Source organism: Ascaphus truei, chromosome 5 (genome assembly GCF_040206685.1).
Source record: "Ascaphus truei isolate aAscTru1 chromosome 5, aAscTru1.hap1, whole genome shotgun sequence".
Classification (NCBI taxonomy): domain Eukaryota; kingdom Metazoa; phylum Chordata; class Amphibia; order Anura; family Ascaphidae; genus Ascaphus; species Ascaphus truei.
Genome location: NC_134487.1, coordinates 155,233,540 through 155,248,234, shown reverse-complemented (window position 1 = coordinate 155,248,234; position 14,695 = coordinate 155,233,540). Strand labels below are relative to the sequence as shown.

Sequence of the window (14,695 nt, the reverse complement as noted above, 5' to 3'; positions counted from 1 at the left end):
CATGCGACATTTTTAAATATTGAATTGGTTTCCTATTTGTGAAATATAATGATGGGATATTTTGCAGTGAACTCCTAAAGGTGCAAGTCAGCAAAATGTTATATAGATTCTGATGACTAAAAGTTTGCAGAAATCAATATTGACTTAAGTTAGATATGAGCAGATCACGAATCACTGTTAGCTTAAGCTGTGTATACTGTGAGATAACTAGAAGGATAGTGCAAAGTGTACTTTTTAACAACAATAAAATAAAATCAAAAGCATTTGTACACTATGAAAGAAGAACAAACATAACACTGAATTGCTAATATCTCATGCATGATGTGTGTCACTAATTAGTTGTCTTAGCGCATGTACGATCACAAGAGTAGTGGAAATAAAAGTCTTGAAATATGGTCCTATATTCAAGTTGTCAATAGCCTCATATAAAGTTGGCATTACAAAACCAAGTGAAGATTCTGAATGGGGATTTAAAATTTAGGCTGGATAAATTCTAAACATGCAATGTAATAATGCTTTCTTTATCTTTTGAAAGGCGTATCTCTCCACATCCCTGCAGGTCTCTCATAAACCTTCCCAGATGTTTCTCAATTGGAGAAAGTTGCTCTGAAAATCCCTGCTGCCTGGGATAGAACAAAATGGAAGATAGAATCAGATGCAGCTTTAATCCCACTGAGAGATTTCGTTTTGACATTTTGAATAGCACTTTTAATTAGCCACTCTTTCATATGAGGTGTTTAGTTAGAAGGTGGGATTGCATCTATAATATGCAAGACGTTTCTAGATTTTACCTCTGTCCGATAATAAATCTAGTCTTTTGTGGCACAGGAAAGGGAGATCTCTCGACCAACCATCAATATTTACTGAGACGGAAAACTTTTCAGGAAGAAAGTACCAAATGTATACATTTGCAGATACATTTTAGATTATGCACCTGATAATTAGGAACAGTTGGTCAGTAGGCCAAAAGCTAACTGAGAGGGAAAACTCCCATTTGTGGTCAATTAAATTGCTCTTCCTTCTTTTGAAACCCATTTTCTTCTTTTCCTTTGGTAGATTTTGTTAGTACAGGTAGTCCTCGTTATCCAACGTTTCACTTTACAACTAATAGCATATCCGACGCTTTACAATGCAACCCTATGGGCCGTTATCCAACACTCACCGCCACTGATTAACATGGGACTCACTTTACAACGGTTTCACTATCCAACGCTACTTCCAGAAAGGATTCCTTTGGATAACCGAGGACTGCCTGTATTATGTCTTATTTCCATTGGGTGCACCACATGTAATTATTGGCATTATATCATTTATACTGGACTGAACTGTAGCAGTCAAAAAATATCAATTTACAATCCTGGGTCTATGTACTAAAATCTCCCAGGAACACCCAACTGTGGAAAAACCAGCGCAAAACAGGACTATATTTATCAAAGAAAAGGGAATTCCTATTAGAAACAACACATTTTTCCTTGTATCTGGTGCAATTCCTTTGCTCTGGTTCTGCCTCAGTTTTGATTCAAACTCAGAGATTTGATTCAATAAACCCCTTTATGTTGGGACACTAATCAGTTCTCGTAGGTACCAAGCCCAGCACATACAGTATATGGATGTGGAAATGATCCGGTGCCTTTCCCCTGCGGATGTGTCCCTACCCTCTTCATGTACAAGTAGCCATCGTTCTTCGGTGGTGTGTCGGCCGTCGGCGACCGAGGATGGACCGAATGGTGACAGCGACTCTGCTCGACAGCGGAGCCCGTTGATGATGACCGCGACCGTGAGACCTGAGAGGCGGATGAGCCTACCTTTTGTGGAAGTGTCCAGAGGCCTATCCAGCGATTCTCCGGTGCCGATGGAGGTACCTGCCTGTGCCGACACCCATGAGGCAGAAGCTGGCAAAGGCAAAGACAGCAACCCTACGCAACGGCCAGATGTCGACGCCCTTCAGGTGCAGGTCCTGGACTTGCAACAGGATCCCGTGATATCTTTTGGCGATGAAGCCACTGCTACGGTGATCGCTGGGGCGGATGAGAAGCCTTCGATTCCTGCTCCGGTGAGTACCGCTATAGCTCCAGTGTAAGGAACTGTTGCCTTTATCCAGTTCTTGACTTATGCTTTTCTGGCCCGGTAACAGAAATATGTAAAGGCCCGTAGACCTATGCCCAAACTGTCCTGGGACAAAGGGATATGTGGGTGCCCAGTTTGTTACCAGGAATATTGTTCTCTCTCTTTTTAAAGAGAGTGGTTCATGGCATGAGACGACCTCCCTAAGAAAAAGGTTCTCCAGGTTGGGAGGAATCTATGTTTCAGTAAGGCAGTTATTTGAAATGTGTATTCAAATAAAAATGTAATGTATTTGTTTACAGACAATGTATATCCAAATACCTTGACATGTGCTGTTTTCATCGAGACAATGTATATCATGCATACTACTGTGATATTCATGTGAACTGTTATTTTGTGTTGTTCAGGTTTCATCAGAGATGGTACCCCAAAATTTAGGACCCATGCGGAAACGTTGGGAATCCACCAGAGGGAGAGTGTAGCCATTGCCAGTAGTCATCATGGGGTTTTCCCCTTCACCTTTGGTGCTGCATTTGAGTGACAGCGGGGGGTGGTACATCCTGTTGGTGCTTTGACTGTACTTAAAGGCAGGCACCGCCCTAAAAAGTTAGGTTGTTCCTTCCCACTAAGGAAGACAGGTCACACGACTGGGAGCCTGAGATTGGGGCCTACCCATGTGCTCTTCCCTGCGGGGAGGAGTGAGTGTGAACCCATACTGCTGCCTCTGCTAGGGAGGTGGGGAAGAGCAAGGACGGCTTCGGGAGCCCTTGGCCTGTAGTGATGGTCCAGGGACCATCTCCAGTGAGAGCTCATCTAAGGAGACCTGTATCTGACAGAAGACTGCAGTGTAGCTGTTGTGTTACTGCAAAGTGTGTTGTAATAAACCGTTCCTGTTTGCAATATACCTCCGTCCTGGTGTGGGATCTAACTGGGGGGGGGGGGGGAGAGAGAGGTACAAGTTCTACCGTGGGAGATCATCTCCATATCCCTGGTGCCTACGGCAGATGGAGGCACTGCACTGCTAAGTATTATGTGGGGTATGGACCCCAGAAGCCTGTTCCTGTGTCCCAAAGTCATCGCGGACGACTCAGCCCTCTTGTTGCCAGCAGGTATATGCACCATACACCCTGTAATGGCCCCTATCTGCGATTAGGTGGGGGAAACACTGTTACATGTGCATGTGTGGGATGGTTGGTTAATCCCTAAACTTGGCCTGTCTGGGGTTCCCATGAGGAGAGGATTGAGAAAACTGTTGTAGGTGTGTTAGGAAATATAGTCGCGTAAGTGTCAACCTCCAAAGACCAAATCAGTGAGATTTGTGGATCTTGGATCAAAACGTTGCATTTCAAGCAATGGGAAAGTACAGACATCTACAGTATTAGTGAGACTCCACTAAAGACTGAGACCCCAGAGTTGACAAATGAATGAGACGGCTCCAAAAAAAATTAGACTCACGGAAACTCAGTTAACAGGTCTGTAGACATCAACTTTTTTTAAATATGGCATTGGAGCATTGTTTGTAAATGGACTGTAAAGAAAAACACTGCCTGACTTATTTGTACAAATAGGGCATGATTTGCAAACGCTGTTGGCTTATTCCAAGATCTGATGGTAATTTGACAAAAATAAATTGCATCACAAGCCATATGGGCAAAAGAGCTGCTCACAATCTATCAGCAATACCTGCAGTTATTGTGAAAAAGAATAACTTGTCTTCAGATTAAGTATATTTATCAATATGCAAGTGATACAGATATAGCCTGGGTCTCCCTTGTCCCCTGTTTGTCCCCTTGCCTTTCCATAGGCAGTGGAGGCTGGGGAGAGTGCGGGGGGGAGGAGGGGGAGGTATGTGCACTAGCAAGCACAAGCGGCAGCCATTAGGAGCCTAGCACAGCAGGGGAACTACAAGTCCCAGCAGCCTCAGAGGCTGCAGACCACATGTTGCCAGGCAACCAATAGAGCTGAGAAATGCATGGCAGTTAGTATTCTGACAGTTGGGGTTCTGACAGTTAGGGGGACTGACAGTTGGAGCCAGGACAGAGAAAGGGAAGGTAGGGTCTTTGTCCGTGGCATCCAGACAAGGCCAGATTAACTCTTTAGGTCCAAGATAGGCCCCACTCACCTAATCAGATTGTGGCTGCTACAGGAAACCCCTAGCTAGGGACATTTCCCCTGCAGTTGTAAACAGTTAGTGTATAGTGCCATATGAAGACGCCGCAAAGCGATTTGCGGACTGTGGTCTGGGGCAGGACCACCACCACACTATCATAGACTATCAAAGGTGAGACCCTCCTACTGGAGTTCACCCAACGCAGAGGCTTCGCTGACATCGACGTCACTGGATCAGTGGATCCCTTTTGCTTTTTGGCCATACCCGGGTGCTGGAGCACCTGGGCAGGTACCTCACAACGTGCACCAACTATAACACTTTCAGTTACTGTGGGCAGCCCTGTCTCACACATTGGGTAGGTTGGGTCTTGTGGACACCAGGGAGGTTGGGTGCCCAGGGGCCACTCAGTGCTTTGGGAAAATTCCATCAGGGGTGGACACTACGGTTGGAGGGCACGGTAGGGCTATGGCTGTGCGAGGCCTATATTGTATGTGGGTTAATGATATATCTAGTTTACTGAACAATTGTTATTAAATTCAAGTGTGTGATCTGATTGCATTGGGCCCTGTGAAGGGGTTATCCGGCGCTGTCAGGATCTATCGCAGGTGGAGGCGCTGTCACCAGACAAATTAGGTACACCCCATGCTCCCAGTAGCGGAGGTTCAGGCCTCCTTTGAGCCACAGGAAAAGCACCACACACTCAGTAGCCGCCACATTTCCCATAGAGTGGGGGGGAAAGCGCTACATTTGGAGGCTGCTAAGATTCGAACTCAGGATCTCCTATTTACCAAACCTACCATCCCGCCAGAGCATCCAAGAGTGGGCCCTATAACACCACGCATCGCCACAACACCAGGTCCCCATTAGTCAAGTCCCAGTATCCCTGCCCAGTTTGCAAACCACAATGAGACACGAAAGCATGCATTGTGGATGCTAAATGGGACACAAATGTCCGGTGGAGTACGATTGATTGTCACTGTAATATTCCAGTGGACAATGCCCCACAGTTCCTGCAGCTTCCTGAAGCCCCACCCATTGGAAGTCCACTTATTTACGATAGACTGAGCACCAGAACAGAAGCCGCTAGAGCTGCTTCAAGCGTAGAGGAGTGTCAGGCAGCCGCAGCCATCTATTCCCCAGGGAGCACTAACCGGAGTGAAGCTAGCAACCGACTGTCCGGACGCAGTCAACACAGTGCCCGTGGGTATGGGGAAGCTCAGCTATTCATGGAAGCTCTGCAACAACTGATGGAGAAAATAGGTCAGTTGGCTCCGGCGCAACTCTACCACAAGTTGAAGGCCTTTTCCGGGATATCACCCACTCCCATCGGAGAAGAGGGAATCGTAGTATGGAAGGAACATGCTCACCAGGTAGTAGAGGAATGGACATGCACAGAAGCGGTGAAAAGACAGCGAGTCATGGAATGCCTGAGACCCTCAGCCTCTACGATGGTGAGCATGCATAGGGAAAAGAATGGGGACTAAACGGCCATGAAGCTAGAAGATTTCATAACGGAGGTCTACGGTATGGAGGACGATGAGTGAGCTCTGAGCCAAATACTATGCCCTTCGCCAGAAAGAAAGTGAGGAACCCGAGCTGCCCTACATTCTTCATGTAGATGCGAGCTTCAACGGCCTATGTGCAGTCTTGCACCAAAAGTACCCGACGGGCCTCCGTCCCGTAGCCTATGTCAGTTGCAGCTTGAACCCTAGCGAGCAAAATAATCCCATCCACAAGTTGGAATTCCTTGCTCAAAAGTGGGCAATTGTGGATAAACTACATGACTATCTGTATGGAGTCACCTTCGAAGTGCGTACGGACAACAATCCGTTCACGTACATATCGACATCCGCCAAACTGGACCCCACCGGTCACAGATGGCTGGCGGCTCTCTCAAACTATGGGTTTACACTGAAGTACAAGCCCGGGCCCCTGAACATTGGAGCCGATGCCCTATCCTGAAGACCGGAACTGAGTACCACTCCGGATGATGACCTCTGGGACGAAACCCTGGACCTGGGATATGGGCTATGTGCTTGACAGCAGCCATCATGGAAGATAAAGTGGCCTTCTCAGAACTGAGGGTCGCAGATTTATTGGCATGTCAATCCAAAGCTATCCCTGCCGCCTATTGCCACCCAGAGGGAATGAATATCACCCCAGACAAAATCGCCGGGAAAGATCTGGTGCAGCACCTAGCTATCTGCCAGGCCATCCAGCAAAACAAGCCCTCCCTGTTGAAACGTGCTCCCAGCAACACGGTCGCCATACTAATGAGGGAAAGGGACAAATTCGAAATCGACAAGGGTTTACTCAGTCGGGTGGTTCAATACCATAACCACCCGGATAGAAGGCAACTGGTTCTACCCAGGAACCTACAGCATATGGTTCTTCGATCACTACACGATGACCATGGACATCTTGGAGTGGACAAGACCTTTGGCTTAGACGCGACCAGTTCTTCTGGCCTCGGATAAGAGAGTCGGTAGAACACCATTGCCGCCGATGCTCACGGTGCATCCAATGCAAGACACTCCCTACCAGAGCCACTCCAATGGCTCATCTGAAGAGCTCGGGTCCCCCGGACCTCGTATGTATGGACTTTCTATGTATCGATCCAGGTGCCCGTGGCGTCGGCAACGTACTAGTGATCACAGACCATTACACTCACTATGCCCCAAGCCTTCCCCCCTGAAGCTATCACGGTGGCAAAGATTCTGTGAGAGCAGTACTTTATACATTACTGCCTACCCAATCGCCTATATTCAGATCAAGGCTGGGACTTTGAAAGTAACCTCATCCGGGTGTTGCTGAAATGCTAATTATCACTAAGTCCCGAACGACCCCTTACCATCCCGAGTGAGATGCTCTGTCAGAGAGGTTCTACACTTGCTGATGATAAATTAATCAAGGGCATTTGATTAGCAGCACCTGTCTCCTACTTAGCATCTTAATTCCTATGGAAGCAGTAAGATTGTACTTCGTTTTTCACACATGGCTTCTCCATTTTGGCTTTATTTTTGTTAGATAAATCATGACACGGTGTAATTTGTCATGTGTTGTTGTTCATCTGAGGTTGTATTTACCTAGTTTTAAGACCTGCTAAGGAACAGATGATTGTTATTATGTCCTGATATGTAAAACCATATAATTCAACGAGGGTGTACTTTCTTTTTCACACAACTGTATATATAGAGTAAAGTAGTATAGCAGAAAAGTAGTTCCAATCAACAGGTTTTTTTTTACAGCTCTGCTTTAAAATAAAATAAAAAACAAACAAAAAAAACCCCACATGATTTAAAAATATATAATGCCACATTTCAAATTTAAACAGTCCTTGATCTTTATGTTGTTTACAACAAGGACTCTTGGACATAGAGCCCCACGTCCACATCATAACCAGAACATACACAACATCTCCAACAATATCCATAAAACAAGGTGAGTGTCTGGGGAGGGAGATGTGAGCAAGATAAAATGAAGGATGTCCCGCGTGTGGGAGAGTAGAACACTGGATTTGCTTTTCAGGTGTCGCAGCTCTTTTAGGGACAAAGTCCTTACAGATCAACATATGTAACATTATTGACATAGCATTATTAATACTTAATACCAATTGAAAGTTGCATTCCCCTTAAAATAAGTTTAGTTTCAAAAGGGAATCCCTCCACATTCCTGCAAGCTCCCCTTAAACTTGCATGGTCCTTTCTTAGAGGGTTTAAGCCGTTGCGGAAGTAATACCTGGGATAGAACAGCATGGCAGTAAAGAATTAAACGAAGCTTTAATTCTAGTCTGATGATGTCACTGCCCTCACTGTGTAAAGCCTTGTTTATAGTTGCGGCGTCAGTGATGTCACTCGCACGAAACCTGCACTGCAGGTGGGAGGTGACAGGGAGGCGTAAACCGCTCACGTGCCGCGACTGTCACGTGCCAAGAACAATTTCCAAAGTCTGTTCAAAAATTGCGTGCTTGAACGCGTTGGTCACATGCACTATGTGCACGCTCAATGGAAAACATTCATTTGTTTTCTCGGCGCCACTATAAACAAGGCTTAAGGACAACCAATAAACAGAAAGAAGCAAAGGCTTCTGGAAGAGGATATAGCAACTACAGTGTGTCCTCAAAACTAAAATAACTGATGTGAGTAGATTTTGAAATGTTTCTGAGGCCAGCAATTGCCCTTCAGCCAGGGCCGGACTTTGACCTTCAGAGGCCCTAAACTATGTCATGTTTAAGAGGCCCCAGAAATTAGAAATAGATTATTCTGACTGAAGGGTCCATTGTAAATATAAACATGAACCTGAAATGAGTGAAAGCATTATACTAGCATTGTTATATACAGAGATGACGGTGTAAAAGTGTTTGCACATCACATTCATCTTAATATTAAAACATTTTATTTCCTGATTTTTGGAAAGCAAAGTCATTGATAATGTCTTCAAATGATAAGCTACGAAGTTTGTCCGTATTTATACATGTAGCCCCCTTTCCCCGTGTCTAAGGGAACCACGCGTGCTGAGTTCCTGTCTGGCGTACAGGAGACCTGATCCTCTGCCGCTGGGAGCCTGGGGTGATCACGTTCGTTGGTATACAGCGCCTCCACCTGAGAGGGATCCTAGCACAGTAGGATAACCCCTCACAGGAACCCACACAGTAAAGGAATAAAGATACACACACGGTATAGATAATTTATATTTACTGACACATAACAGAATAACACATTAGTATACCAGGCCCTACAAGGCCATACCCATACAGTACCCCACTGTATATGACCAACACCTTGTCCACACCCTGGTGAGGTTCCCCCACAGTTATGAGGGTGCCCTGGGCACCTAACCACCCGGTGTCCACTAAGACAGGCCCACCCCAAAGTGTGTGTGGAGAAGCGTTACCCCTGTGTATGGCCGGTGGTGCACGTTGGGTACTTTCCTGCACTCTCGAGAATACTAGAGCCCTATTGGCTCACTTGCTCCATGTGGTGAGCAGCCAGCCCCTGGGGCTGCTGGGACATGTAGTCCCGCGCCGAGCCTTTTTAATGGCCACCGCAACTCTTGTTCAGTGCGCATGCGCAAGGACCACACTGCGCATGCTCAAAAGGTAAGATGGCCACTGCCTGCGGTCCGCAGCACTAGAGCGGCTCCCTGAGCCTCGTCGTGGCCGCCCGTAGCTCCGGCGGCACCCGGACGTCCCTCTGTAGCCTCCCCCCGTTCCCGCACCCACCATGGAGATAAACGGGGGCTGGAGCTACATACAGAATCTTCTTTTCCCATATTTTCTTTATCAATCATCTGGTTTTTAAAACTGGAAATGCATCATTTGTTTCTGTTTTTGAGACCCCTCATATTGTGAGGCCACTAGCTGTAGCTTCGTTATCTTATGCGTATGTCTGGCACTGCCTTCATCAATAAAGGGGTTATAAACAGCTAAGAACGCAAATGTACTGTCGTTATTCTCTTTCTGAAATTAGGCGCTTATTCCCATAGTTTAGCATTCAACTCAAATAAACCTGTGCTGATGAATGTGCTCAAATCTTTCTGTTTCCCCTAGAACTAGGTAGAAGAAGATCTGAACCATGGATTTACATCACCTGGTAATGTATTTCCACAAGTGGTCATTGTGGAAGCAGGGAACTGCAACGCAGGGCACAGCAATGCCAGCTTCCCCAAGCTGATGTGTACTGAGGACCCAATGGGATCATATTCCCCAATCTAGTAGCACAAAGACACATGTTTACCAAGTGTTGCTACTCCATAAGGTACCTTCCAGCACTGGAAAACAACTCTTCTTGAATGAAGTGTACGGTGTCTTATCATGGAATGGCACTGCTTAGTAAATATGGGCCAAATTCTTGGGTGCAAATTAGCCATATTTGCATTAGAATAGTGTGACAACCTTGCCAAACACAAGATATGAGTTGTTTTAGGATGGAATGGTAGACAGCTAGGTTAACATAGTCTGATTGTTACATACTCAGCTGCTGTATATTGTAAGCAGACTTTTTATATGGCCACACAGGTAAATAATATGCCATACTCTAGCATTGGTAGAGATGTAACAAATGACACTTTCAGGCATTATATCTTCACCGCCTCCTATGTAGATTACACTATTGACAGCTCAGAGTTGGCATATGTATTTAATATTGAAAATAAAGAAAAAACACTAATATTAATGCGTGTGTCAAGTAACTCTTCCTATTATGCCAAATAAACACTCCCTGCATTGGATGCTAGCAAGACAACATCAATGCAAAATACCTTCATACATTGACATTAATAGACACATGCTGCTAATGTATTCTTTAATATTGTTTAAATCCACAATGCTTAGTTTGGGACCTTAAGTATTATCCCCCATAAACAGTAAAGTGTCCTTAGAACAGCAGTGTTTTAGCGACCAGAACACAGTAGGACAGGGATGAGACAACCATGACTGCACTAAAATCTCAATGAGACATTGAGTAATGTTGGCAGTGGTACAGAGGAGTTGGTGACGCTATGTTGGTAAGCATTAACTTATTAAACGCAACGGCTGCACTTTGGACCCGTCAGGCTCCAGATGATCAGGTCACCTCCTGTGTATAAAGGTTCACAGGGAAGAAGGAAAACTTCTCCTCAGCATTGCACCAGGCCTTCCAGGACCAGGCTCTCGGGATCAGCCAGCATCATGGCCCTGCAGCTTGGGAAGTGCACAGCCATCCTGATACTATGCACCTTATTAATAAATCAGGTGAGCCTAGATAAGCAGTAACAACGGCTTGGGTTAGCCTTTACTATCTTATCCTTTACTATGTTCATGAGATGTCCCATGTGGACAGTATAGTATGGGGTCACTACCTGACTGACCAGAGGGATCACAGGGCATCCAGGGTGCCATTTAGGGAGACTGTGGTGTAGAGTAATAATTTTACCCATTGTTTCTAAACATTGTGCAGCTTGTCTTCTATCAATGGCAGTACCACATTTCATTATAGCATATTGCCTATAAAAGCCAATCAGGATGTATGGATTTATTCAGCTGTGTCATAATTTAAAATGGTATCATAACTGGAAATGTACTAGAACATAGGGTAGATGCGAGCACTGCACAATTCTTCACTACGGTTTAAAAAAGCAACTCACATTATATCATACTTTTTTTTACATTGTCTGAATCTGCAGTGCTTCCTGTGTGGCTGAAAAATGTAAGGAGGATTATAATTTCAGGATCCTGGGAGCAGGATCCAGGATGATTATAGATCTCGAGATCCTCTGTAAAACCTAAAAGAAAAATCACCCAGCTGATTTACTGCTTTGTATCCTGTGTTTGCAGTGAGTGCCTAGATAATATTTGGGACTTTATAGAATATATACACCTCTCTCTTTAGTTGGAGTGTGCTTCCCTGAGTAAGCCGGCCTCCAGGGCTGCACTGAGACTCCCAAGGATGACACCGTTCTGGAGGGGACTGTCCCTGCGTCCTATAGGCGCGTCCTGCAGAGATGCCTCCGAATGCATTACAAGGCTGTGCAGGTAAGCTTACAATCTTCAATTCAGGGGAACACACACACACACACACAGTTATGGTAGGTGAAAAAAACCATCAAGAAACCTCCACCGTTAGCATATAGCCAATAAAGAATATCACTTGTGAACACATTCACATGCCTTAGACAGGTCTGCAACCCTGCCTTTCAACCATTATCACCTAGCATACAGTGCTCCCACACTAGCAAGGGATTCTGGGAAATGAAATGCAAATGAGCACACGTGTCACCTTTTGCCTGGAATATCCATTCACATGGAGCCCATATAAGCTAGTACAATGCTGTTCACACAGCTTTTAACAGCATTGCATTTGCTTATATGGTGATTATGACTTTATTAGTTGTGCTGTAATACCAATAATGCTTTTTCTACCATATTTATTTACTTGAAGTTGAGTTATTACTCGTAGCCCCTATTGATTGAAGTCCCAATTCAATATGGTGAAAAGCAGGGAACACATACGTTAAAATGCACTCGAATAGGCGAGAGAGTAACTCACAAGTAAGATCTTCGGTGCAGGGTCTCCCATTTCCTTATGGTCTCATTTATTTGCACTTTATTTTCCCTGTATTGTAAAGCACGGAGTATATAAATAAGATTATACATACAAGATGCTCAATGCAAACCCCGTTCAATCCATAGTATCATCTGCATTACAAAAAGAGCACAGAATGACAGGCTTACTATATGATAATCTATAACATCACTTTATTTTTTATTTTTCAGCAAAAATCGCTGCTCCCTGAGGACTTTTACTGATTGATTGGCTTATTACCCTTTTCCACCAATTAAAACAAATACAATATTTTAATCCATCAAGAAACCAAAACAACCGGCTTCAATGCGACAGTCCTTCCCTACAAAACGTTATTTATTATTGGCTGAATTTGTACTCGTGTTTGGTGTGTATTTATTAGTTTATAATATAGCCTTTTCTATGCAGCCCCATTCTTGTAATGTGCTAAATGATTATCATTCAGTCCTTCACTGATATAGATCTCTGTATCAAATAACCTGCACTATGCAGAATTGGTCTCTTTTCCAGTCGCCATATTATTCATACTGAAGTTTTGCCAGCAAATTGGTCGCCCCCACACAGCAATGCAATGTCCACAATCCTTCTGCCCTCTGCTTCAGTTTAGCCGTAGCAGAGGGATTCCTGCGTTAAAGTGTCAGTGTATGCTCCCTGCATGGGTCCACTGGTTCTGAAACCATACAACGGTATTGGTTTTAATATTTTTGTAGTGAAACAATGGGCGGTGACATGGATGGCCGCACATTACTGCTGTCACGTCAATGACTAAGGTCCTTTTTTTTAATATGCTGTGAGTGACGCCGTCTTCACTGTGCTGGAAACAAGATCAGCTTCATTGAAATGAAAAGGACTACAGTGTCCCCCAGCATGTTGAAGTGGGTTCACGGCATATCAAATGGGGTCTCAATTAAACATCATTATGTCCAAAGTTTCCCTTTTTTATTGGCTGTACGAAATTGCAATAGTGTGGTCAGCAGCTTTTTTTTTTTTTTTTCTTCAACATTACATGAATAGCGAGTCTCCTCGATGTCATATTGCTTATATCATGATATATGTTTGATTTCACAATTGAATATGTTCAGGTACAAAATGGAAAGCAGTGCATCAGGTTAACACTGATAAATAGCAAAATAAGCATTTGTTCCAAGAGTAAGCAAGACAGTCTAGTAAAAAGGCAGAGTTAACACTGCTTAAACCCGAGAGCATGTTATCCTCCCTAAAGGAAGGATTATTTCTGCCTGTCCTGCTTGACACAAGTTTCAATGATATGCAAGAAAGTGATCAATTTAAAGTTTGAGTCCTCCTTTTAAAGCAGCAGTTCAAGCTGCTGTTTTTTATTTTTTTACTTTTCCACTTTAATATGTGCATCAATACAATCCGCACAATAAGTAATTAGCTAAGTTGCCGTTCTCCTGTGATCGAGCGGCGAAGATTCAACTCGGGAGTTCACTAAACGGCTGCCAGTGCAGCAGAGAGGACCAAAGATGCAAAGATCTGTGGGGAAGATCATGTTACCAGGCAGTCACTAGATACAATTGGTGCACTGCTAGAGAGAGGAGGGCTCAAAAAGGGGTGTGCCACAGCCTGTTTCAGAAGAGGAAGGGGTGTGCCTTTTTTTTTATTGTTAAAATGTTATGGTCTAACATTTCAACAATACAAAACCTCCAGACACCAAATATTGTTTAATTAGTGGACAGGTAATAATTACAGATTCTATTGGTTTTACAAGGAGTGCTCCAACTTCAAATGGATTACTTTCCCTGTCTCTCATACTGTATAACTAATTAATTAAAGGTCAGATCATCATTGAAAGGTAATTCAGGTAGAGCAAAGTTTCCATTTGTGTAATTCAGCGTTTCAATGACGCCATACAATCGCCAGAATTCACTAAACACCGATGGGGTTTTTTTCCTCTGCGATCCCGTGTTAATGCCGTTAATTGAAATAATTTCAGTGCAATAACCTGCACTGGGAGCTTAGTGAATCTCCTTCAATGACTACAATGCAGAATAAAGATGAGATGGGGGACATTTTTTTCACAATTCCCAAAACAATCACCGAGAACGTAAGAATGTTAAACGAAATAAAAATGATTCCGGATTGTTTAACTATTCTGGGTCACACGTAAGCAGAAACTCCACGCCGGCTTTTGGAATCCGAACAATATTTATAGCTCTGCTAGTGATGCTTTGGAGGAACTTTAACAGACGTAAACTCTACAAGAAGGGTATAAGACTTTAACCCAAATGAGTTCACTCTGGGAGCACATCAATTAAATGAAACGTCACTTGTATTAGCTTATGATTAAAATTAAACAAATGTGCTGTGTATACAAAAACTACATACATACAAATAGAACCAATATAAAATGGAAAGGTCATACATTGGGGAGGCTGCGGAGTGAGATCAGTAATATTGGAAACAGTTTTACTATAAATGCACATGCTTCTCCTACAAAAGT

At 44.1% G+C, this 14,695-nt stretch overlaps 1 protein-coding gene across 1 annotated transcript; it reads left to right on the top strand.

Annotated features, from left to right (window-relative positions):
• Window positions 1-10,745: 10,745 nt before the first annotated feature.
• Window positions 10,746-13,162, top strand: LEAP2 (liver enriched antimicrobial peptide 2). The gene is made up of 3 exons (XM_075601091.1): window positions 10,746-10,904; window positions 11,542-11,684; window positions 12,426-13,162. Exons 1-3 carry the CDS (start codon window positions 10,842-10,844, stop codon window positions 12,460-12,462), a joined length of 243 nt encoding a protein of 80 aa, XP_075457206.1. The 5' UTR covers window positions 10,746-10,841; the 3' UTR covers window positions 12,463-13,162.
• The last annotated feature ends 1,533 nt before the right edge of the window (window positions 13,163-14,695 follow it).